Below are 23399 nucleotides of genomic sequence, written 5' to 3' on the forward strand. Positions count from 1 at the left end.
GGGGCTGCGGGCACTGTAGAGCCTATACATAAATGGCATGCCAAAAAACATTTTAAACTCTAGAGAGCCCATGCTAGGTAGGCCAAGTTGCTAAAAGCCTTGAGCAGGGTGGTCTTGGGATGTTGGCAGGGGCTTTTAGTTTAAAATGCAGCTTCTAAGAAGCCCAAGATTTCCTAATAGGTACAGCACTACCCACATTAAATTTTAAAAACAGAAGGTAGATGAGCCCAATAAGTTCATTTCAATGTACCAGTCTGGTTCTTGTTTACGTGAGTTGATTCAGATAAAAATTTTGGAAATTTTCCAAGCCAATTTATACACTAACTCGTTGGCTTGAAAATTTTGTCCAGTTCACTGCAAGAATGATGACAACAAAACTTACTCTAATAATAACTATGTTAGCTTCTACATCAACTGATGATAATGATGGATTCTGAGCTGTCAAAGTTTTTTTTTCATCCATCATCTGGGGGGAAATTTATGATTACAATGATATTGTTCCTCTGAGTAGTTATTGTTACACTTGTGATGTGGCCTTCCCTATACTCAGAATTAGAAAGCTTATAAAATCGTATTAGCCTTGTTGTGAACACTGCCGATCAAAAGTTTAGGATCAATAAGAAAAATCTTTTTAAAGATGTTTTTTATGCTCATCGAGGCTGCATTTATTTAATCAAAAATAAAAAAGTATTGTGAAATATTATTTCAATGTAAAATAACAGTTTTCTATGTGAATATATTAAAAAATGTAATTTATTCCTGTGATGCAAAGCTGAATTTTCAGCATCATTACTCCAGTCTTCAGTGTCACATGATCTTTCAGAAATCATTTTAATATGCTGATTTATTATCAATGTTGAAAACAGTGCTGTTTAATATTTTGTTGGAACCTGATACTTTTTCAAGCATTTATTTAAAATAGATCATTATTTACCTTTTAAAAGTTTGTGGTCAGTAAACCTTTATTCTTTTTTTTTCTTTTTTTAAAGAAATTAATACTTTCATTCACCAAGAATGTGATAGCAATGACTTATATTGTTAGGAATTGTTTCTGTTTTGAATAAATGCTGTTCATTTTAACCTTTTATTAATCAAAGAATCCTAAAAAAAAATCACAGGTTTCCAAAAAAATCTTAGGCAGCACTGTTTCTAACATTGATGATAAAAGTAATAAATGAGCATATTAGAATGATTTCAGAAAAATCATGTGACACTGAAAAATAGAGTAATGGCTGATGAGAATTCAGCTTTGCATAACAGGAATAAATTGTATTTTAATATATAATCGAAAACCATGTCAATAAACTGTAATAATATTTCACAATATTAGTGTTTTTTCTGTATTTTTGATCAAGTTCTTTTAAAAACAATAAAAATCCTACTGATCCCAAACCTTTGAATGGCAGTGTAGGAAAAAGTCAAATAGACTTCATGAAAGAGTAGCAATGCAAAAACCATTGCACATAACAGGTTAACAAGGACATTTACTTTTGGGAGAGTTTATTTAAATAGGCTAATAAAGTCTGTTGTCACCAACTCCACCCACTATTGCTCAGATAATTTACTTCATAAAAAGTATCTCAGATAATTATGGACATTTCTCGTATGACTTATGTATGACTTAGCCGTGGAGTTGTTTTTAGGGAATGTTTAATGTAAAATTACTTGTCAATCATCGATCTGTCAATCTGTCACAGATAACATAATCATATACACATTCCACATTTTAGCCGTGAACTTGTTTTGGGGGATTTTTTTTTTTTTTACTGTAAAATGACTTGTCAATCATTTTTTGGCATTAGGACTTGGCATGAAAACATTTGGAAACCCCCGTTTTAAGGCCTGTTCTTGCCAAGAATGCTTGGTATTAAGATAACTATAACGATAACTACAATAGTGTTCACATCAACTGCTTAAAAACGTTCTATATGATCCAAGCATGCACTGCAATTCTGTCATCTGCCACTTTAAATACTCAAGCGCTTTGAAGTTGGGTGGATTCTGATTGGCTGTCAACATTTTAATCATTCATTAGCTAAAAGAAAGAAAAACCTGAATTCACCACAAAAAATTGTTGCTCTCATTTCTGCTACAAAGCATCTGATCATTTGACACTTGAGTTATGCTACAATACCAGGCAGTTCATAAAAATGCCCAAGCATGTAATTGAGTAATGCAAAAGAATATGGCAAGCCGTTTGAGCCTAAAATATACTATGCATTACTTGTCGGAATTGCATTTTTATTAGTAACAATTCAATTAGAGAGCTCTACAATTCAATTCCTACTAGTAACAATGCCAATTACAGCATTCTCTAAATAAATTTTTACTAGTAACAATTCCAATTAGAGAGCTCTACAAATTAATTTTTACTAGTCATCTGTCTCCATTGACTTCAATTAATTTTTAATTACAGAGCTCTACAACAGTATTTTTTTACTAGTTAGAATTACAACTAGAGAGCTCTCTAATTCAGTTGTTACTAGTAAGAACTGAATTAGAGAGCTCTTTAATTCAATTGCAGAGCTCTGCAATGAAAAATATCTTTAATTTTTTTACTAGTAAAAATTTAATTATAGCGCTTTGTAATTGCATTTTACTAGTGTTAATTAAATTAGAAAGCTCTCTAATCGGAATTGTTACTAGTAAAAACTGAATTAGAGAGCTCTTTATTTGGAATTATTACTACTAAAAATTGATTCAGAGAGCTCTCTAATTGTAATTGTTACTAGTAATAATTCAATTGTAGAGCACTGTAATTAAAAATTAATGGAAGTCAATGAAGACATATCACTACTAAAAATTTATTTGTAGAGCTCTCTAATTGGCATTGTTACGAGTAAAAATTTAATTATAGAGCTCTCTAATTAAATTGTTAATAGTTAAAATGCAATTACGACAAGTAACGCTTAGTTTGTAGGTTAAAACGGCTTGCCGTAGAAGGACAATAAATATCAGGTCAACATATGAAAAGCTTTAGTTTTATGGCAAGCCATTTTAGCCTAAAATATTCTTAGTGTTACTCGTCTTAATTGCATTTTTACCACTAACAATTCAGTTAGAGAGCTCTATAATTCAATTTTTACTAGTAACAATGCCAATAAGAGAGCTCTACAAATAAATTTTTACAAGTCATATGTCTCCATTGACTTTCATTAATTTCAGAGCTTTACAACAAAATTTTTTATTTAGAGAGCTCTCTAATTCAATTGTTACTAATAAGAACTGAATTAGAGAGTTCTTTAATTCAATTACAGAGCGCTGCAATTAAACATATCTTTAATGTGTTTTTTACTAGTAAAAATGGAATTGTAGAGCTCTGTAATTGCATTTTTAGCTCTCTAATCGGAATTGTTACTTGTAAAAACTGAATTAGAGAGCTCTGTAATTGGAATTATTACTAGTAAAAATTGATTTAGAAAGCTCTCTAATTGTATTTGTTACTAGTAATAATTCAATTGTAGAGCTCAGTAAATAAAAATGAATGGAAGTCAATGGAGACATATGACTAGTGAAATTAATTTGTAGAGTGTTACGGAAGCAGACCAGAAGACTGAGGTAAGTGATAATGATAATACGTTTATTTACAGCAGAGCAGGATGATGATGATAGCGTGAAAAGACCGGGTAAGTGAACAGTTCTGGATGAGTTTCTTGATGTGTAGATGGATACGTGAAGACAGTATATCTTTTCCTTTCCAGGAACGACGGGAGGAGGACCGGTGAAGGTGGAAACACTCACACACACACTGCTGGAGATCCGTGAACAGACTTATGGCTGACACACCGCTGACTGGAGACTGAGACGAGACTTCGACTAGGATGGACGAGAACACAGGTAATTATCAGAAGGTAAGTATAGCAGGGAATTGAGACCACAAGAGTGAAGCTCAATGAGTCCGCTTCGTGCAAACGAGCCCAGACAATGATGACTGTGTGTGTGGTGCTCTTATGGTGAGTGCTGATTGAGTGCAGGTGCGTGGTGATCAGAACTCAGGTGATTGTGATGGGGGTGTGATTGTGGGTGCAGAACCTGACCAATCCGTAACATAGAGTTCTCTAATTGGAATTGTTACTAGTAATAATTGAATTATAGAGCTCTCTAATTGTACTTGTTACTAGTAAGGATACAATTGTAGACAGTGGCGGCTCCTGACAAATATCTCTGGGGGGGAAACTGTTCCGATGATGGTAAAGATAACCGCTTTAATGGGTAAAATTATGATAAAATTCAGATAGCCAACTTTACAGCATTACATTACATTGTTTGATTTGGTTTCCCTGTTCCTAGATGGCAACATCAGGCATGAATTGTACAAACTGTACAGTATTTTGAATAGCTATATTAAATTTATTGCAATGGTCTCAAATACACTGAAACACTTCCACCATGGCCATCAAGACAAGAGACACATTGTCATCAACTAGTTTGCCCTCTAAGAGTAAAAAAAAAAAAACAATACTGCTTTACAATTAAAGACTCTTTATTTCTCATATTAAAACTGTAATTAATCAAATCTTTTCAGAACATATTCAGTATAAATTTGGCTGCCAATATGCAATCAATACAACTATTTAAAATTCAACATTTGAAGAATTCAACTTATACAAGGCCGTAAACAGGGTTTGAAAATTAGTGAGGTAAGGTGTTTAGAATTGTGCTTTAATAACACACCCACAAATGCACTACATATAGCCTAAACTTCAAAATAGACAGACATGTAGATGATTGTGAAAGATTTTTTTATTCAGTATAATGTTTTACATGGAAAGTTCGGTTTTCTTTTAGCTGAGGGAATTTTTATTTTATAACAAGTTATAAAAATAACGTTAGAATAATGACACTGGCATAAAACTAACGTTCAACTTTCCACTTTATAAACGTCCCAAAGAGTCACACTAAATTGGACAAACGAGGCAAAAAACACGTATAATAGGTGGATCTGGCAACAAACGGAGGCTGCTGCACCCGCGCTCTCACTCAACGCGTTCTCAAGCCCCGTTCACTGCGCTAGCTTCTCGCAGCAACATGAATTGCAAACACTTATGTGATATGAGGTGGTTTAAACGGCTAAATAATCATTCAAAGAGCTTGACATTTTATTTTTGAATATAAAAAATGACCGAGGTCCGGACCTCGGTGACCTCATGGCTACGGCCGTGATAACATAAACAATGCACCATTTAATAACACACATCACTTGTATTGAAATTTTGCTCGCCTCTCTTTTAAGCAGGCAAAGTGATCAATCAGGCATGTTCCTGACAAGTTCCCTCTCAATTGAAAGCAATAGCATGGCCATGGCCAATGCATTCAGACGTCTCGCTACGCGTGCGTGCTGTACATCTTCGAGCACGCATCAGTGCGTATTACGAAATCATGTTGGGGCGAGCCCTCCCTGTGCCCATTGAAATGCATTGTAGGGTTCAAAATGTGAAAAAAAAAAAAATCTCACAATATAACTCTATGAGACCGGCTGGGGCGATTTTCAATCTGACTGAGATCGCCCCAAGGGGGTGGGGTTTTAGGTTGGAAAGTGACATTCAGGCTGTTGATTGTACAGTAATATGCAGACTAGGACCAGCAAAATAAGACTCTTTTTCACCTCTCTTTTTTCGTGTGGCTCAAGGAGGGCGATGCACTATCGCCCACCATGGGCCAGCTGCCCCTGATTGTAGAGCTCTCTAACTGTAATTCTTACTAGTAAAAATTTATTTGTAGCGCTCTCTAATTGGAATTGTTACTAGTAATAACTAAATTAGAGAGCTCTGTAATTGGAATTATAACTAGTAAAAATTGATTTAGAAAGCTCTCTAATTTGTTACTAGTAAGAATTCAATTGTAGAGCTCTCTAATTGTAATTCTTACTAGTAATAATTCTGCTGTAAAGCTCGGTAATTCAAAATGAATGGAAGTCAATGGAGACATATGACTAGTAAAAATTAATTTGTAGCACTCTCTAATTGGAATTGTTACTAGTAAGAATTTAATTAGAGAGCTCTGTAATTGAATTGTTACTTGTAAAAATGCAATTACGACGAGTAACACGTAGAATGTTTTAGGCTCAAATGGCTTGCCATATTAGTTTTAAATTCCTAGTCACAGTTCTCAATTAAAATATGTGTCTGTGATAGGACAGGACTTGAAAAGAGCTATGCAAGTGTGCCAAGATTTCTCAAAAGAGATAAGCAAGGCTCATATTTGTAGTTTCAGTTAATGCTGCTATATGTTGCCCAATCAGATAAGAAGTTTATGGGGGCATTTACTTTGCGCAGTGTCTATTTACACAGGCAATTGGAAACCTCTGAAACTCCACCCACCATTGCTCATATAATTTATTCAGTGCAAAGTTGCCCATTACAAAATAGCATTACTTCTGTTTACACTTTATATGACTATAGTATATATAATAGCCATATAAAGTGTAAACAGGATGCTATTTGTACTGACTAAATTATATGAGCAATGTATTTGTAAAAAATATTTTTTACATTTTATCCATGTGGTATATTACGTGGTTCTTCAAAGTGCTTCAGAAATACCGTGGTACTTTTTGTTGCCATTTAGAATCTAATGTCTCGATATCTTCACTAGATGGCAATAGAGGTACAACTACTTCGATGTCGTCTGAACTAAACATCACCGAGGAAGAAGAAAACACTGTCACAGGTCACCGGTGTCTCGAATAGTAGGAGGAGAAAGCCGGCTGAAGCCTTGCGTTTAGCCATTAATTTGACATATGATCTCGGTTAACATCTGAGATCTACCTTCATTATTTTCTTTAGTTGAAACCGATCATCATGGCCAAGAAGAGAGCCGGAAACCGTGAGACAGAGAGCAGTCCGCTGGTAGAGCAGGACCCGAGGCCCTCCAAAGAAACTCCAGTCCTAAAAGGTAATTCAGACAGTATCAATTTCACACAGTTGTAACGTAGCTTTCCTCGATTATTCGAAATCGGATTAATAGATATTTATAGAGAAATTGTTGTTGGCCAAGACAAGAGAAAGACAGCTTGAATTTATATATCCTATCCGGGACGAACATTGATTAAATCTTCAGCTGAGTGATCAAAGGTTTTGCCGATTATTAATAGTTTCTGAAGTGTGTCTTACAATGGAAGAAATAAGTTGTCTACAACAATTTTTCATCTGAAATGGGCCTAAATGTGACTTTATTTGTCTAGTCAAATGGACTCCAGGATTGTGAAATGCAGTGATGATGATGTTAATAAATTGCTTTAGGTTTAGATTACTCATACTTTCAGAGTTTAACCTTCTAAACTGACCTTCTTATTTAGTGACACGTAAACAAGAGATAATCACATTATTAGTACCATTAGATGACAGAGAAAAAAAAAAGTTACAGAAATGTTAGTGCTTTTTTTTTTTTTTGTTCCAAAAAGCTATATGTATAATTTAAAGTAATTTATAGAAATATATACAGTGTAAGTATTTATATAATATGAAAAAATACTTTTGCATATTTTATTTTCTTAATAAAATAATATTAGTATAAAAAATAGTGTATTGTATTGTTCCTTACATTTCAAGAGTATTCAGAAAATAAAAAAGCGCATCCAAATACACAAATTCCAATGACAGAACAAATTAGAGCTGCAAAACGATTAGTCGCAATTAATTGATTCAAAATAAAAGTTTATGGATGCATACTATGTTTTTACTGTGTATATTTATTATGTGTATATATAAATACACACTTATGTACACTACCGCTCAAAAGTTTGGGGTCAGTAAATTTTTTTTTTAAGAAATTGATACTTTTATTCATCAAGGGTGTATTAAGTTAATAATTAAAAGTTTATTAAAAGTTAATAATAAATAATTTACATTGTTATAAAAAAAAATTATATTTTGAATAAACGCTTGTTATTCAAACTTGTTATTCATGAAGGAATCCTGTGGCAGCACAACTGTTGATATTATCCAACATTGATCATTCTAATAATAAATCAGCATATTAGAATGATTTCTGAAGGATCATGTGACACTTAAGACTGGAGTAACAGCAGATAAAAATTCAGAATTTCATCACAGGAATAAATTCTATTTTAAAGTATGTTAAAATAAAAAACATTATTTTATATTGCAAAAAACATTTTGCAATATTACTGTTTTTTTCTGTATTTTTAATCAAATAAATGCAGCCTTGATGAGCATAAGAGACTTCTTTAAAGACTGTTACAAGACTTACTGACCCCAAACTTTTGAACGGTAGTGTATGTATATATTTAAAATATTTGTATGTGTTTGTATGTAAACATTTAACAACAACATATATTTTACATATAAATCTAACATATTTTTCCTGAATGTGTGTTTATAATAATATATATTACGCACACACATATTATGCAAACATAAACTTTTATTTTGAGTCGATTAATCGATTCAGCTCTAAAACAAATGCAAAAATGTTTCTTTTTCCAATAGTGTAGTATTTTGTAGGATGCTTTATTAATTTTACTATTGATACATAATTTGTTTTGAATGTTTCATACTTTGTCCTAATAGATATTAAACTGGCCAAAACATTTTATTATCATTAGTAACCTGTGACATAAGGGCTAATTAAAAACATGGCATGTGGTTTTACGTTTAGGAAACAGACTGAATTGCTTCTCAGTGCTTTTCTGATTCATAATGATTCTGAGTGAGCCGAGTATGTTTTAATACCAAATGGCAGAAATATCCGCTGATTAAACCTATTAGATTCAATGATAGTTTTTTTAAACACACATACAATTTGGATTTTTTTAAGATTTGGATGTAATTTGAAAAAACATCTTCAACCTAATGATAATTAATGTTAAATTAATTTTATTAATGTTTATCATAAATGCCCTAAATAAAGACGTTCATCCAATTGACTTCACTCGTGGCGGGTGTGTTGCTGTGGACGCAAGGGAGTGCAGTGTTGCATTTTGTTGCAATATGGACACATGACACATCCATAATTATTAAACTTTTAATAGAACATTATGAGTTGGAAGTGGTGCGCCTTATGCAGGCAGAGCTTACACTGCAAAAAATGCTTTTCTTACTTAGATTTTTTCTCTTGTTTCCAGCCAAAATATCTAAACATTCTTGAAAATGGAAGGATTTTCTAGCCAAGTAAAAATGATTGTCTTGTTTTTAGTAAAAACAAGTCAAAATTAAGTGAGTTTTTGCTTAAAACAAGTAAAATAATCTGCCAATGGGGTAAGAAAAAAAATCTAGTTGTCTGCTTGAAATACGATTTTTTTCTTACCCCATTGGCAGATTATTTTACTTGTTTTAAGCAAAAACTATCTTAATTTTGACTTGTTTTAACTAAAAACTAGACAATAATTTTTACTTGCCTAGAAAATCCTTCCTGATTCAAGAATTCTTTGATATTTTGGCTGGAAACAAGACAAAAAAATCAAAGTAAGAAAAGCATTTTTTGCAGTGTATATGCTTCGAGAACGGACACTGCGCTAGTGATACAAAACACACAGGTCTGTCACTTAAGAGCAATAGTTTTAATAAGGTAGCCTAACATTTTTTAACAAACAAATCACTCCTATTTATTTATATATATATATATATATATATATGTGTGTGTGTATATAATTTTAAAACAAAATAAATGAGGCTTAAACAATATTAAAGGTTGTATCAGCGATTTCTAGCCTGAAACATAAAGTGTCAAATTCAGCTGACCTTTCATCACGATCCGCTCGCTGCCTGCCCCATAAATTGTCTGTGAAAAAACCGCGTCTCTCTGGTCAGCCTAGGGTCCGAGATATGCCAAAAAAACAATCGGCACTACCAACCTTTCCACAGATAAACAAACAGTGTTCCAACCAATCAGCGTCGGGGGTTTGGTGTTGTGGACTTTCGCTCCGCCTCCCTCACATCCCTGCACCAGTAGGAAAGTCCACAACACCAAACCCCTGACGCTGATTGGTTGGAACACTGTTTGTTTATCTGTGGAAAGGTTGGTAGTGCCGATTGTTTTTTTGGCATATCTCGGACCCTAGGCTGACCAGAGAGACGCGTTTTTTTCACAGACAATTTATGGGACAAGCAGCGAGCGGATCGTGAAGAAAGGTCAGCTGAAATTGACACTTTATGTTTTAGACTAGAAATCGCTGATACAACCTTTAACAAACGTGCCTGTTTATTTGAGCACTTCCGTCAATGAACAAGCAGCCTACAAAACGCTAAAATAAATCAAAGAAATAATACATTTAAATAAGAAAGTAGTGTAAATAAGAATGTTAAATAGGCTATTAAACAAACATTCGTTGCAAAAATTCCTAAAACCTCGCCCGGACCTATTCCGACAGCTCATCAGAATTGCTGGCCCGAGTCCGACTAGAACCCGTCTTTTTTCTCTTGTCTTCCCCATTGCACAGCTGCTGTTTTTAATAGCAAGGTGATCACATTTATTTTAGTTTCTTTAGTTTATAAAGTTAATTTATAAATATATTTGGAACACTTCACGATTTAAATTAAAATCCATAGATATAAAAAACTTAAAGCATATCACAATATTAGTTTAATCGTTTAACCTTGATTTTAATTGTTTAAACTTGATCGTTTGTGCTGAGAGTGAAAGCTGAAGCACTTCGCAGGATATGGAGGCGCCGGTGCGATGTGAAACTTAATTTTTGCTCATAAAGGTAAGAATAATATATAATCTGGAACTGTAAAGGCTCTACCTTAGTTTATGTGTGCTCACGTTATCAACAAAACATGCTTTTATAGAAAACAAACAGGATGGCGAGTCAGGATCGTCAATATTGTGACAAATACTAGTTTATTAATAAATAATTTGAATATCTCCTTCCACCATGCAAATGAACATGAACTTTAGTTTCTCTCAAATACTGCTCAGTCTCTTTCTTTGTTGTCTCTGTGTTAGTGGCGCAGCAGTCTGATCTTCTTCCTTCATATTCAAGCGCGAATGAGAACCGTTTCGCGGGGGAAGCCAGGTGTTTGAAAAAAAAAAAAGAATATTCGAATCTCAAAATTTAAAATCGAATGCCAACCCACCGAACGAATAATCGAATATTCTGGTCCAGCCCTACTAGTTATTTTTGTGGATCAGTTTAGTGTCGCTCCTTTAAGATGGTGTCACATTATCATTTGTGATTTTTAGCTGTGTAGTTCTCTAGCTCACCATGTACGAGAACTCTCACTGGCCTGAATCCCCCTGAGAATTGTGAACAACTGATGCAAACGTATGCAACACATTGCACAGATGATATTAGAGGTTATTCATGATGTGTTTTTGAATGATTCCCTCAGGAGCCCAGACACCCGCAGGAGCCTCTGCACGCATGTCAATCCTCCTCCTCATCACTATCTTTGCCTGTTCTGCTTGTGTCATGTATCTGGTGTTCAGAAATTTCCCAGAACTGAGCGAGTAAGTCTACCTCCCCTTCTGACCGTATGTACACTGAACATAAAGGGTATTTTACAGTGACTTGACAAAGGTGTGATGTTTTTCTTTATGTCTTGCAGAGATGAGAGAGAAAAAATAAAAATTCCTAAAGACATGGATGATGCCAAGGCACTGGGCACAGTATTGTCCAAATACAAGGACACATATTACACCCAAGTGCTTTTAGCATACTTTACTACATATATATTGTATCCTTTGTGCCATGATTAATCTTTAGTATATAGTTTATAGTCCACAAGTCAAAATAATAGTTTAAAAAGTTCAATTCTTAAAACTGTGTTGTTACCTGAATGATCCACAGCTGTGTTTTTTTTTTTCTTTAGTGATAGTTTTTCATGAATCCCTTGTTTGTCCTGAACGGTTCAACTGCTCTGTTCTTCAGAAAAATCTTTCAGGTCTCACAAATGCTTTGGTTTTTCAGCATTTTTGTGTATTTTCACACTGAGGACAATTGAGGGACTCATATGTGAGTATTATAGAAGGTTCAAACTAGGCATGGGATGATAACCGGTTTCAAGGTTTACCGCGGTTTGAAAAAGTCACGGTTTCAAAACCGGAAACAAAAAAAGTTATACCGTTCCTACGATATGCGCATTTTCTGTGTCAAAGTGAAAGCGCAGGACTCCCTACTAGGTTGTGTGTGTGAGTCCCTGCAGAGAAAACAATGCAGCCCCTCCCCCAACGGTTAGTGCTCACAGGCGCGTGTCTGTGTTTGTGCACGTGATCCACAGTCAGTGAGATTCAGCAGTAATATAAGTTCAGGACGGCCAAAGGAGGTGAACCCCCACAACACAGAGTGGGGAATAGCAGACTATATGTACTAATTTTACGTTTCTGTGAACTTTAGCACAACAATTAAGTTAAAGTGAAATCACGTCTTTGCTTTTAAGCTTTCTGTCACGTTAAAGGTGCAGTGTGTAGGTTTTGTGGCATCTAGCGGCGAGATTGTGAATTGCAGCAGAGTACCGCTCACCCCTCCCTTTACAGAACTACGGAAGCCGATACAGGATTTAAATCTCACCTTTTTTTTGACATCAACGAATAGTGAGATTTCTTTTAAAATGTAATTTAAGGAATTATATTAACTTCATCATTCAATAAAACTATGTTATTGTGAATATTACTTGTTCATCATTGTGTCAGTGTTTTTTTCGCAAGCTGATTCTATGTTAATAAAAACATAATGGTTAATTAAGGTCTTTATGCACCCCTGAAAACATAGTTATTGCACCACTGTCTAGAGATCATCTTAAATATTACACGGGGCACCTTTAACACAAGTGACTGCAATTTAATTTAATTAAGAAGATTCAATTATTTATTTTAATTATTTTGCCTTCTGTTCCATGTTACAAAATGTTCTATATGTTTCCTAAAATAAAATATACTGTAATCCGTTTGGGGAAAAAAAGGTTGTTTTTTTTTACCCAGACATTTAAATGTAACATTGTAGAGCAGTGATTACAATACCGTAATACTGTGAAACCGTGATATTTTTATCCAAGGTTATCATACCGTCAGAATCTTATACCGGCCCATGCCTAGTTCAAACACTCACTGATGCTCCAGAAGGAAACACAGTGCATTAAAAGGGTGAAAACTTTTGAATTTGAAGATCAGGGTAAATTTAACTAATATTGTCTTATGGGAAACATGTAAGTATCTTCTGTAGCTATTGAGGGGCAGTGCTAAATAGAAAAAAATTCTATTTAGGCAAAATAAGAAAAATGTATACATCTTCATTCAGTTCAAAAGTTTACACCCCTGGCTCTTAATCCATAGTTTTCCTTCTGAAGCATCAGTGAGATTCTGCAAGCTGTTTATAAACTTTTGACTTCAGCTGTAACTAATTTTGAAGGACGCATTAAAAACCGGGGGCTGAAAACTTTTTGAATGTGAAGATCAGGTTAATTTTTACTTATTTTGTCTTCTGGGAAACATGTAAGTATCTTGGGGCAGTACTAAATAGAAAACAAAAATTATATTAAGGCAAAATAAGAAAAATGTACACATCTTCATTCCGTTCAAAAGTTTACACCCCTGGCTCTTAATCCATAGTTTTCCTTCTGAAGCATCAGTGAGATTCTGCAAGGTGTATGTAAACTTTTAACTTCAGCTGTAACTAATTTAAAAGGTTTTTTCACTACTAAGTTAAAGCCTTAACTAAGCCTTTCTCAGTCTCCAAACGTTTGCCATCCCAGGCTCCATATTTCTCAGTATACTATCTGGGTATCTCTACCCTTTTCCGTTAGCTCTCTTCCTGGTCTGTCTGGTAAGTTTCTTGTTTGTAGGCAAATCATTTCAAAACGTGTCTGTCTGACAAACTTCTGCTTTCTAGTATGAAAAGTGACTTTTTGTTGTGGAAATATGTTTGTTATGCTTTACAGTGTTCAGGCCTTGGAGCGTCTTTTTGCTATATGTTGTCTTATTTAGTCGGGAGGCCGATGGTCTACAAGTACCTCACAGAGAGAGCTCAGAAATGGTCCCAACAGGTGCATTTATTTTATTTTTTTTCTTACAAATAGCTTTACTGTTTTATGTAAATTGACTGGCTATAATAATGTTGCTTAATGTCGTTGCAGGTGGACAAGCACAGAGAGCACCTCATTAATTACATCATTTTTTTGAGAATAACTCCTTTCCTTCCAAACTGGTTCATCAACATCACCTCACCCGTCATTAATGTGCCTCTGGGTGTCTTCTTCCTGGGCACCTTTCTTGGTAAGATTTATCATCAAACAAGATCACTTTTATTGAGAACAACTGAGAATAACATAGGTTTGTTGCTGATGCTGCATTAAAGATGAATAGAATAGTTTGTCAGATGCAATTTTCTCATTTTCAAGTATTTTTTGACTAAAAAAACTATAGGGCATCAATTTTTGCCCTGTTTTGTTAGAGGAGAATGAAACTAGAATAACCTTGCAATCAAAATTGGCCCTTTGTATTTTGAAATGTGCACTTGAGGTTCAACTGATGATGATTTGTGATCCTGGACCACAAAACCAGTCTTAAGTCGCTGGGGTATATTTGTAGCAATAGCCAAAAATACATTATATGGGTCAAAATGATTGATTTTTCTTTAATGTCAAAAATCATTAGGAAATTATGTAAAGATCATATTCCATGAAGATTTTTTGTAAAATTCCTACTGTAAACCTATCAAAATGTAATTTTTGATTAGTAATATGCATTGCTAAGAACTTAATTTGGACAACTTTAAAGGTGATTTTCTCAGTATTTAGATTTTTTGCACCCTTAGATTTCAGATTTTCAAATAGATGTATCTCAGCCAAATATTGTCCTATCCTAACAAACCATACATCAATAGAAAGCTTATTTATTGATATTTCTATCAATTGTCTATTGCCAAAGTCAATTGCCAAACAATAAAACTAAGTTCCTCCAAATAAACTTAGAAATAAATCACATTACGGAGGTAGAATGGCTTTTGAAAAGCCATATCATTTTGACTTTAAATCAGCATTTTGTCAACTTTTAGGAGTATACTTGCATAAAGATGTTCAAAACTTAAAAGCTAAAAAACGTTTTTCATCACTTAGGGATCAAACTTGACTCTAGACAATAAATGTGTTTACCTCTGAAAAAACATATTCTGTGACCATAAACTCTAGGAACTTTTTTTAATATTTAATTTAAGTTGGAATATATCCATCAAGTGTTTATGACAGCCACAAATATATTTCAAAATATTAATTGGAGTGGTGTTTATAGTTATATAATTTTAACTTTATTATTCTAAAAACTTGGTTGAGTGTAATTTAAGTGTTTCGATTACAAACCAGTTTACTTTTAACCTTCAACATTATAGTAATGTAGTACCAGTTGAATCTCATGTATATTTTACAGCATTGGTTAAGATATTGTTTTTTCCCCTTGAGACAATTTAGCATGTACTGTACCTGATATATGTCCAAAATAATCTTTATTGAATCGAAACGCAAGTTTGTGAATCAGAATCGAATCAAATTGTGAATTTAGTGTCAAAGCCCAGCCCTGCTATAGAAATAATGTGCTAGATTTTGTTGCAATAATATTTGTTGTTTTTTGAATATTTTGTGTTTTCATTGTACTACACAAGTTTCAACTCTAAATCATGCAGCATTTATGTCTATATAAAATAAAACCGATTACAAAAAATATTATTTTCACTAAATACACTGTTTAAGTTCAAAATATAGCATAAAAATATAAAATGAAAAATAGGTTTTTAAAATCCAAAGTATGTAAGGCAGATGCCCTTATATGGTAGAAATAATGAGAACAATAAAGGAAAATATACCACTGCATGTAATACTAAAGGGTAACCACTAGATGTACCTGTAAGACTTATACACTACAAGTCAAAGGTTTTTTATGCTTTTTAAGGAGGCCTTTTCTGCTTACCAAGCCTGCATTTATTTGATTCAATATACAGCAAAAGCAGTAATATTGTGAAATATTTTTACTATTTTAAAATAACTGCTTTCTATTTGAACATATTTTAAAATGTAATTTATTCCCGTGATCAAAGATACATTTTCAGCGCCATTACTCCTGTCTTCAGTGTCACATGATCCTTCAGAAATCTTTCTAATATTCTGATTTGCTGTTCATTAGTTTCATTAGTTCATTGTTTTTTTGTTTTTTTTTATAATTGTTATTATCAATATTTAAAACAGTTGAGTACATTTTTACAGGATTCTTTGATGAATAAAAAGATCCAAAGATCAGCATTTATCATTTTAACCGATTAACCTTCATTAATCATGTCCCCAATTTTCTGTGTTTTTGTGGCATGTGCTTCAAACATTACCAAGTTTCATAACACTCCAATGAAGTAAAAAATGTAAACGCTGAAAACGTACTATTTTCCTGTCAAAAATGACTGAATTACACTTTTGGTGTTTAGCCAAATAAGCGAAAAGGCAGAATAAATTATACTGAACAATGACGTGGCGCGATTAAATAGAGGCGTGCATTAGGCCGCGATCACACCGAACGCTTCTTTTAGTTCTAAGAACGTGAGGCGCACAGCACTGCCTTTTTTTGGTGACTTTTAATAAAAGAGCAGTGTGCTGCGTTTTTTTTATGTTGCTAAGCAACGACCAAAACAGCTGTCCTGTCAGTCAAATCAAAGGATTATAGCGCCAGCGCTCTAAAATCTTAGTTTTTTGCTGTTAAGTAAACTGGCATATTAGCAGAAACCCTAAAAAATACAGCTCTGGGTTACCCACGATAGACACCAAAGGTTTCTCCTCTAATTCTTGCAGTCTCCGGACTTTTTAAGCAACGGTAAACTGTCGTCACCACAACAGAAGGCCCGCCTCTCCATTCATTCGATTGGACAATGGAAAAGAACGCGAATGACGTTGGGCGTTTTTCCGCTCAGAGTTGATTTTTTTTTCAACTTCAGGCGCTCAGCAGTGGTGGACGAAGTACACAAATCAAGTACTTGAGTAAAAGTACAGATACGTATAATAGAATATTACTCCAGTAAAAGTAAAAGTACTCCTTTTTCCATTTTACTTGAGTGAAAGTACAAAAGTACTACATTTTTTGTGTACTTAAGTAAAAAAGTACTGACATATTTTGCAATTTTATAAAGGCTATAAATTTATATTAGCATATATATTTTTTATAATCCTAGTATAAACCTTGGTTTTTCCCAAAATAACCACTAGCCTATATGGAGTCAAGATAGATTTTTGTTGTTGATATGGTCTACGTTGACAATGTTCACTGTGAAGCTTACATTGCATTATAACGTTACCTGAGAGAAAACTGATTTAACCATCTCATTTTCACCAGTAAGAAAAGGGTTTTAAAGCTTGTTATTTTGCGGAACGGCACAGTTATAAATGATATGAGAATAAGGCCTGAAGTTAGGAAGAAAAATTTAATTATATTTTCATAATATTTTTCTTTTTTCTCAAACATTGTCTGTGGTGTAAAAACACCCCTGGCCAAATGTCCCCAGAGGGCATCACTTCACACTTTGATAATTACTGTAGTTACCATCTGAACATCACATATTTTCTTTTCCCTCAGATGTAATCTGTCTAGATGGTTGATTATAAATATTTGGACTTCATATCTGAAAATTACCTCAACTTAGCACCAGCAAGCTTGTTAGCTAGACAGTTAGCATCAGCTAACAATATTTACTTATTTTCAGTATGGTTATGAATAAACATTTATTTCTGTATATTAGGCTAGTTGATTCAAACAATATAAAAAAGTATACCGTTAATAAACAATATAAAAACAGACGTCACATAGGGCTAAATGCGTAGCATTTTAATAAAACTGTTGAGGTTACAGCAGCGAGGAATATGAACGTGTAACGTTATGAGTTATTTGATTTAATCTGTGTTATTTTAATGTTTCGTTTTTTTACCTAAAAAGAGACGATGTTGATGATGTGTCTGCATTTAATCATTTCAGCGGGCTTAAATACATCACCCTTTACAGCAGATTTAGTTCGCAAACAACTGACAGTTGCAATAATTAATCCTAAAACTCGACATTATATCTTACTTTTCGCAGCATCAGTCGCGCGCGCTCACAATCTCCCGGTTCTTATTTGTGAATTCAAATGACTGGAGACTCGCTCTAAACGGCTCATTTGAATCAGTGAGTTTGAACAGCTGCAATTGGATCAGTCCAATTCGTGAATGAATCGCTTGTGGCGATTTGCGAACCGATTGAAAAGAATCAGTTTGTTCATTAATCAGACACTGCTTCTGCGTCTCGGAGCACGTAATATATTATAAGGAGTAACGACATGTTTTATTAAATGTAGTGGAGTAAAAAGTACGATATTATGCTTTGGAATGTAGTGAAGTAAAAGTAAAAGTTACTCAAAATAAAACTACTCCAGTAAAGTACAGATACTTGAAAAATGTACTTAAGTACAGTAACGAATTACAACTACTTCGTTACTGTCCACCACTGGCGCTCAGAGCGCTCCTGCAAAAACGCGAGGCGCAGCAGGCGGCGAAAACGCGAGGCGCCCGGGGCGCATAAGCAGCACGCAGAACGCTCACTGCCAACAGAAAACCATTCAAAAGAGGCGTCTCCAACTGCAAAAACGCGTTCGGTGTGATCGCGGCCTTAGGCCCTGATCACACCGAACGCTTCTTTTAGTTCTAAAAACGTGAGGCGCACAGCACTGCCTTTTTTTGGTGACTTTTAAAAAAGAGCAGTGTGCTGCCGTTGTTTTATGTTGCTAGGCAACGACCAAACCAGCTGTCCTGTCAGTCAAATCAAAGGATTATAGCGCCAGCGCTCTAAAATCTTAGTTTTTTGCTGTAAAGTAAACTGTCTTATTAGCAGAAACCCTAAAAAATACAGCTCCGGGTTACCCACGACAGACACCAAAAGTTTCTCCTCCATTTCTTGCAGTCTCCGGACTTTTTAAGCAACGGTAAACTTTCGTCACCACAACAGAAGGCCCGCATCTCCATTCATTCGATTGGACAATGGAAAAAACGCGAATGACGCCGGGCGTTTTTTCCGCTCAGAGTTGCTTTTTTTTCAACTTCAAGCGTTCAGAGCGCTTCTGCAAAAACGCAAGGCGCAGCAGGCGGCGAAAACGCGAGGCGCCCGGGGCGCATAAGCAGCGCGCAGAACGCTCACTGCCAACAGAAGACCATTCAAAAAAGGCGCCTCTCACTGCAAAAACGCGTTCGGTGTGATCGCGGCCTTATGCAGCAAACATGTCGGCAACATGGAAGCATTTAAAACTTTCCGAGAAAGATGTAAAGACGTGTTCGCTAGTCGGCCTTTGGATTTCGTCCCAGTGTATAATTTTGGTCGGCTTTGGCCAAGAATTTTCATTTCTGTGCATCCCTAAAATCTTCTAACAGCTGTTATCTGATCTCTACTATAGGAGTGGCTCCTCCATCCTTCGTAGCGATAAACGCAGGCACGACGCTGTACAAACTGACCACAGCTGGCGAGGCCGTGTCCTGGAACTCTCTTCTGGTGTTGGGGGTTTTAGCTGTTGTCTCCATCCTGCCCGTTTGCTTTCAGAAGAAGCTCCAGCAGAAACTTGAGTAGAGATCACCACCCCTGCTTCAACTCAGGAATGATACTGGTCCTCTAAACTTCTCTTTGCTTTCTTCTCTTCGTATATGCATGTACAACAAACCCTCGTTTCATCATAATGGGCAGCCAGTGGCTGTCAGGACTGGCCTTCCATTGTTTCGACAGTACTTTCATGGGATGAAATATTCTGTCATCAGCGATTCCCTCTAACATTAAGCAACATTTTCCACATCATTGTCTTTGGTGGATTTTCACTTTCTCAATATTTTCCACAAAATGATTTCTGTGAGATACACTGGAAGAGACTTATTTTCACTCCCTCTGAAGTTGCTGAGCTAAAATGGAAAGTGCCAACTGCAACCTTTTCAGTCTTACGGCTAATTTAAGATTCAGATGTGTTTGAGAATGAGGTATTACATGCATCAGAAACTTTTCAAGGGTGAGATTTGTGGGTTTTCTGCTTTTCTTTTTTATTTCTCATGCCAGCTGAGACTGCAGTAGGGATCTGAATAGAAGATCTCCTAACAGTGCCCTGTGTACTGCTGCTAACTAGATGTTAGTGCTTCGCTATTGTTATAAACTCTTACATTTTTCCCTGAAAACTGATAAATATGGATGATGCCACATTAGTATTACAGATCAAGACTGTAGATTCCATATAGATAGGTTCTGCCTTAATATAACAGGTTACTTGAAGTAAAAGAAATGAAACGAAAATCCTGATGTCACGCATACTGAACCATTAACATCCTTTTTTACAATTTCAAACTTCTTTCTTTCTTTTTGAACTTTTTGAAGTAGTCAAATGCCAAATGATTGATTTTTGATTAGATACTAATTTAAGTTTTATAGTAGGGTGTTTTGTTTAGAATTTTCATTTTAGCCACGTGACAGAGGGAAGTATTCAATTCTGGATATAGAGGAGATTTGTAAGGGATACAGCTGGTTTCCTGGACCTAGTCAAACCACTGTAAATTGTTTTAAATTAAATATGTCTATTTAAAGGAATAGTTCACCTAAAAATTTAAATTTGCTGAAGATTTACTCACCCTAAGGCCATCCAAGATGTAGATGAATTTATTTGTTCATCAAAACAGATTTTGGGGAATTTAACATCACCACTGGATCCTTTACAGTAAATGGGTGCCGTCAGAATGAGAGTCCAAACTACTTTTAAAAACATTACAATAATCCACAAGTACAATCTACATGACTCCAGTCCATTAACATATTGTGAAGTGAAAAGCAGTGTGTTTGTAAAAAAAAGACTAATATTTTGGTCATAAACCGATGGTTTAAAGATAAAATGCCTTAAAATTATTAATTTGTTTATTACAAACATACAGCTTTTTACTTCAGAAGATGTTATTTGATGGACTTGAGGGGTGTGGGTTACTTGTGTATTATTGTAATGGTTTTATCCGCTGTTTGGACTCTCATTCTGACGGCACCCATTTACTACAGAGGATCGATTAATGATGCTAAATTTCTCCAAATCTGTTTTGATCAAGAAACAAACTCATCTACACTTTGGTAGCCTGAGAGTAAATAATTTTCATTTTTGGGTAAACTATTTATTTAATTGATGGAACTTAGTGGAACTTTATGCAGTTAAAATTGCTTTTCAGTACAACAAATCAGTCTTAAAAAATGTCTTACATTTTGTCTGATAGCTACTATACTGTTTGCAGTTCTTTCTGAACACCTGAATACCTTTCAATATACTCGTTTCCTGACTGCATTTACGTTGGGAATGAAATCAACAATATGTGCAAGGGGATAAAACACCATTTGCACTGAAATTTCTCTTAAGTTAAAGGGTGTGATGAGGGACGGTTCTTATTCCAGATTTCATTACACTGTTACCTCATTTGAGTTGTTCTCTCATATTGCATTAGTTTAAATCTGCAGATTTTGAATGTCAAATGTAACATTCGTTTTTGTCATCTGTAAATGTCTAAATGTTCCCAGCAGCTCTTGACTTAACATGGCACTAAACAGAGAGAGCGGATGTTATGAGAGTTATGCAGTTGTGAACATCAGAAAACTGTTTATGATGATTAGTGTGTTGATATGCCCTCTCTGACCCATTTATAATTTACTAAGTTGTACTCATCCTGGCGATTATTTTTACAGAACTCTTTATCAATAAATTAAGGTCACTGGATTTTTTACAGTATTACATTAAATTTTAATTGACAATGTATTGTTGTGTCCTGTATTTTAAAAATATATTCATTTATGTCAGTCCATCTTGAAACATAATATATTTATTATGACATGATTAAATACATGAGTAACATTGGTCTCTACTGCATTTGCCTCTTCTTTATTTTAATTGAATCATGGTGTATGTGCGCACTTCTTTTAATAACGCTGTCTTAAAATAAAAGTTTTAAATTAAGCAACTATAAAAGAAGCCATAATGTTAATTATTTTACCAAAATAAGAGGGATCATACAAAATGCATGTTATTTTTTATTTAGTACTAACTTGAATAAGATATTTGACATAAAGGATGTTTACATATAGTCCACAAGAGAAAATAATAGATGAATTTATAAAAATGACTGTTTTAAGTTTAGATACACTTGATTCTTAATACCGTGTTGCTACCTGAATGATCCACAGCTGGGTTTTTTGTTCAGTAATAGTTTTTCATGAGTGCCTTGTTTGTCTTGAACATCTAAACTGCCTGCTGTTCTTCAGAAAAATTCTTCTGGCCCCACAAATTCTTTTCACCATGTTTGTGTATTTAAACCTTTTTCTAACAATGACTATGATTTTGAGATTAATCTTTTCACACTGAGGACAACTGAGGGACTCATATGCAACTAATACAGAAGGTTTAAACGCTCACTGATGCTTCAGAAAGAAACACAATGCATTAAGAGCTGGGGGGTGAAATCTTTTGAGCAGAATTTGTGTGTACATTTTTCTAATTTTGCCTAAATATCATATTTTTTCATTTAGCTCTGCACTTCGAAAGCAACAGAAGATACTTACATGTTTACCAGAAGACAAAATATGGGAAATTTGCCCTGATCTTCAGATCAAAAAGTTTTCACCCCCCTTAATACATGGTGTTTCTTTCTGAAGCGCAATTGAGCGTTTGAACCTTCTGTAATTGTTGCATATGAGTCCTCAGGTGTCCTCAGTGTGAAAAGATGGATTTCAAAATCATACAGTTGCTGGAAAGGTTTCAAATACACAAAAATGCTGAAAAACCGAAGAATTAGTGGGACCCGAAGGACTTTTCTGAGGAACAGCGGGCAGTTTAACTGTTCAGGACAAACAAGGGACTCATGAATAACTATCCTTAAACAAATATTTATTAAATAAGTATTTGATAACAACACAGTATTAAGAATTAAGCGTATGTAAACTTTTGAACGGGCTCATTTTTATAAATTCAACTTATTATTTTCTTTTGTGCACTATATTTAAACATCTTTTATGTGAAATATCTCATTCAGGTCAGTACTAAATAAAAAAATAACATTTATTTATTATGATCCCTCTTAATTTGGGAAAATAATGAACATTTTGCAGATTCTGCTAGGTCTACCCTGATGGAAAAAAAAAAAAAACAGCTAAAAGCAGCCTAGACTGGTTGGCTGGTTTTAGCTGGTCAGCAGGCTGGTTTTAGAGGGGTTTTGGCCACTTTCCCAGGCTGGTTTCAGCTGGTCAGGCCGGGAGACCAGCAGCTAAAACCAGCTACTTCCAGCTTAAGCTAGGTTGGTTTTAGTTGTTTTTTTCCAGCAGGGTATGTAAACTTTTTACTTCAGCTGTAGATTGCGTTGATTGACTTCTTGTGTTGGAAAGTCCAATGTCCAAAAAGGAAAAATGTCACATCTATGTCATTACACAATACACCAAAATCCAGCTCAAGGCTG

General features: G+C 34.6%; 1 protein-coding gene across 1 annotated transcript; it reads left to right on the top strand.

Moving 5' to 3' along the window:
- The first annotated feature begins 6553 nt into the window (after positions 1-6553).
- Positions 6554-21816, top strand: tmem41b (transmembrane protein 41B). The gene is made up of 7 exons (XM_073836844.1): positions 6554-6894; positions 11295-11412; positions 11511-11639; positions 13630-13723; positions 13839-13943; positions 14034-14172; positions 19346-21816. The coding sequence occupies exons 1-7, from the start codon at positions 6801-6803 to the stop codon at positions 19513-19515; spliced, it is 849 nt and encodes a 282-aa protein (XP_073692945.1). The 5' UTR covers positions 6554-6800; the 3' UTR covers positions 19516-21816.
- The last annotated feature ends 1583 nt before the right edge of the window (positions 21817-23399 follow it).

The sequence above is a fragment of the Garra rufa genome, chromosome 3, assembly GCF_049309525.1.
Source record: "Garra rufa chromosome 3, GarRuf1.0, whole genome shotgun sequence".
Taxonomy (NCBI): domain Eukaryota; kingdom Metazoa; phylum Chordata; class Actinopteri; order Cypriniformes; family Cyprinidae; genus Garra; species Garra rufa.

Excerpts from the sequence above, each read along its gene's own strand:
- tmem41b (XM_073836844.1), top strand. The coding sequence starts at position 6,801 with ATGGCCAAGAAGAGAGCCGGAAACCGTGAGACAGAGAGCAGTCCGCTG. Across the intron at positions 11,640-13,629 it reads TACTTTACTACATATATATT|TCTCCAAACGTTTGCCATCC; the intron begins GTATCCTTTGTG and ends AGCCTTTCTCAG. Across the intron at positions 13,944-14,033 it reads CTCAGAAATGGTCCCAACAG|GTGGACAAGCACAGAGAGCA; the intron begins GTGCATTTATTT and ends ATGTCGTTGCAG.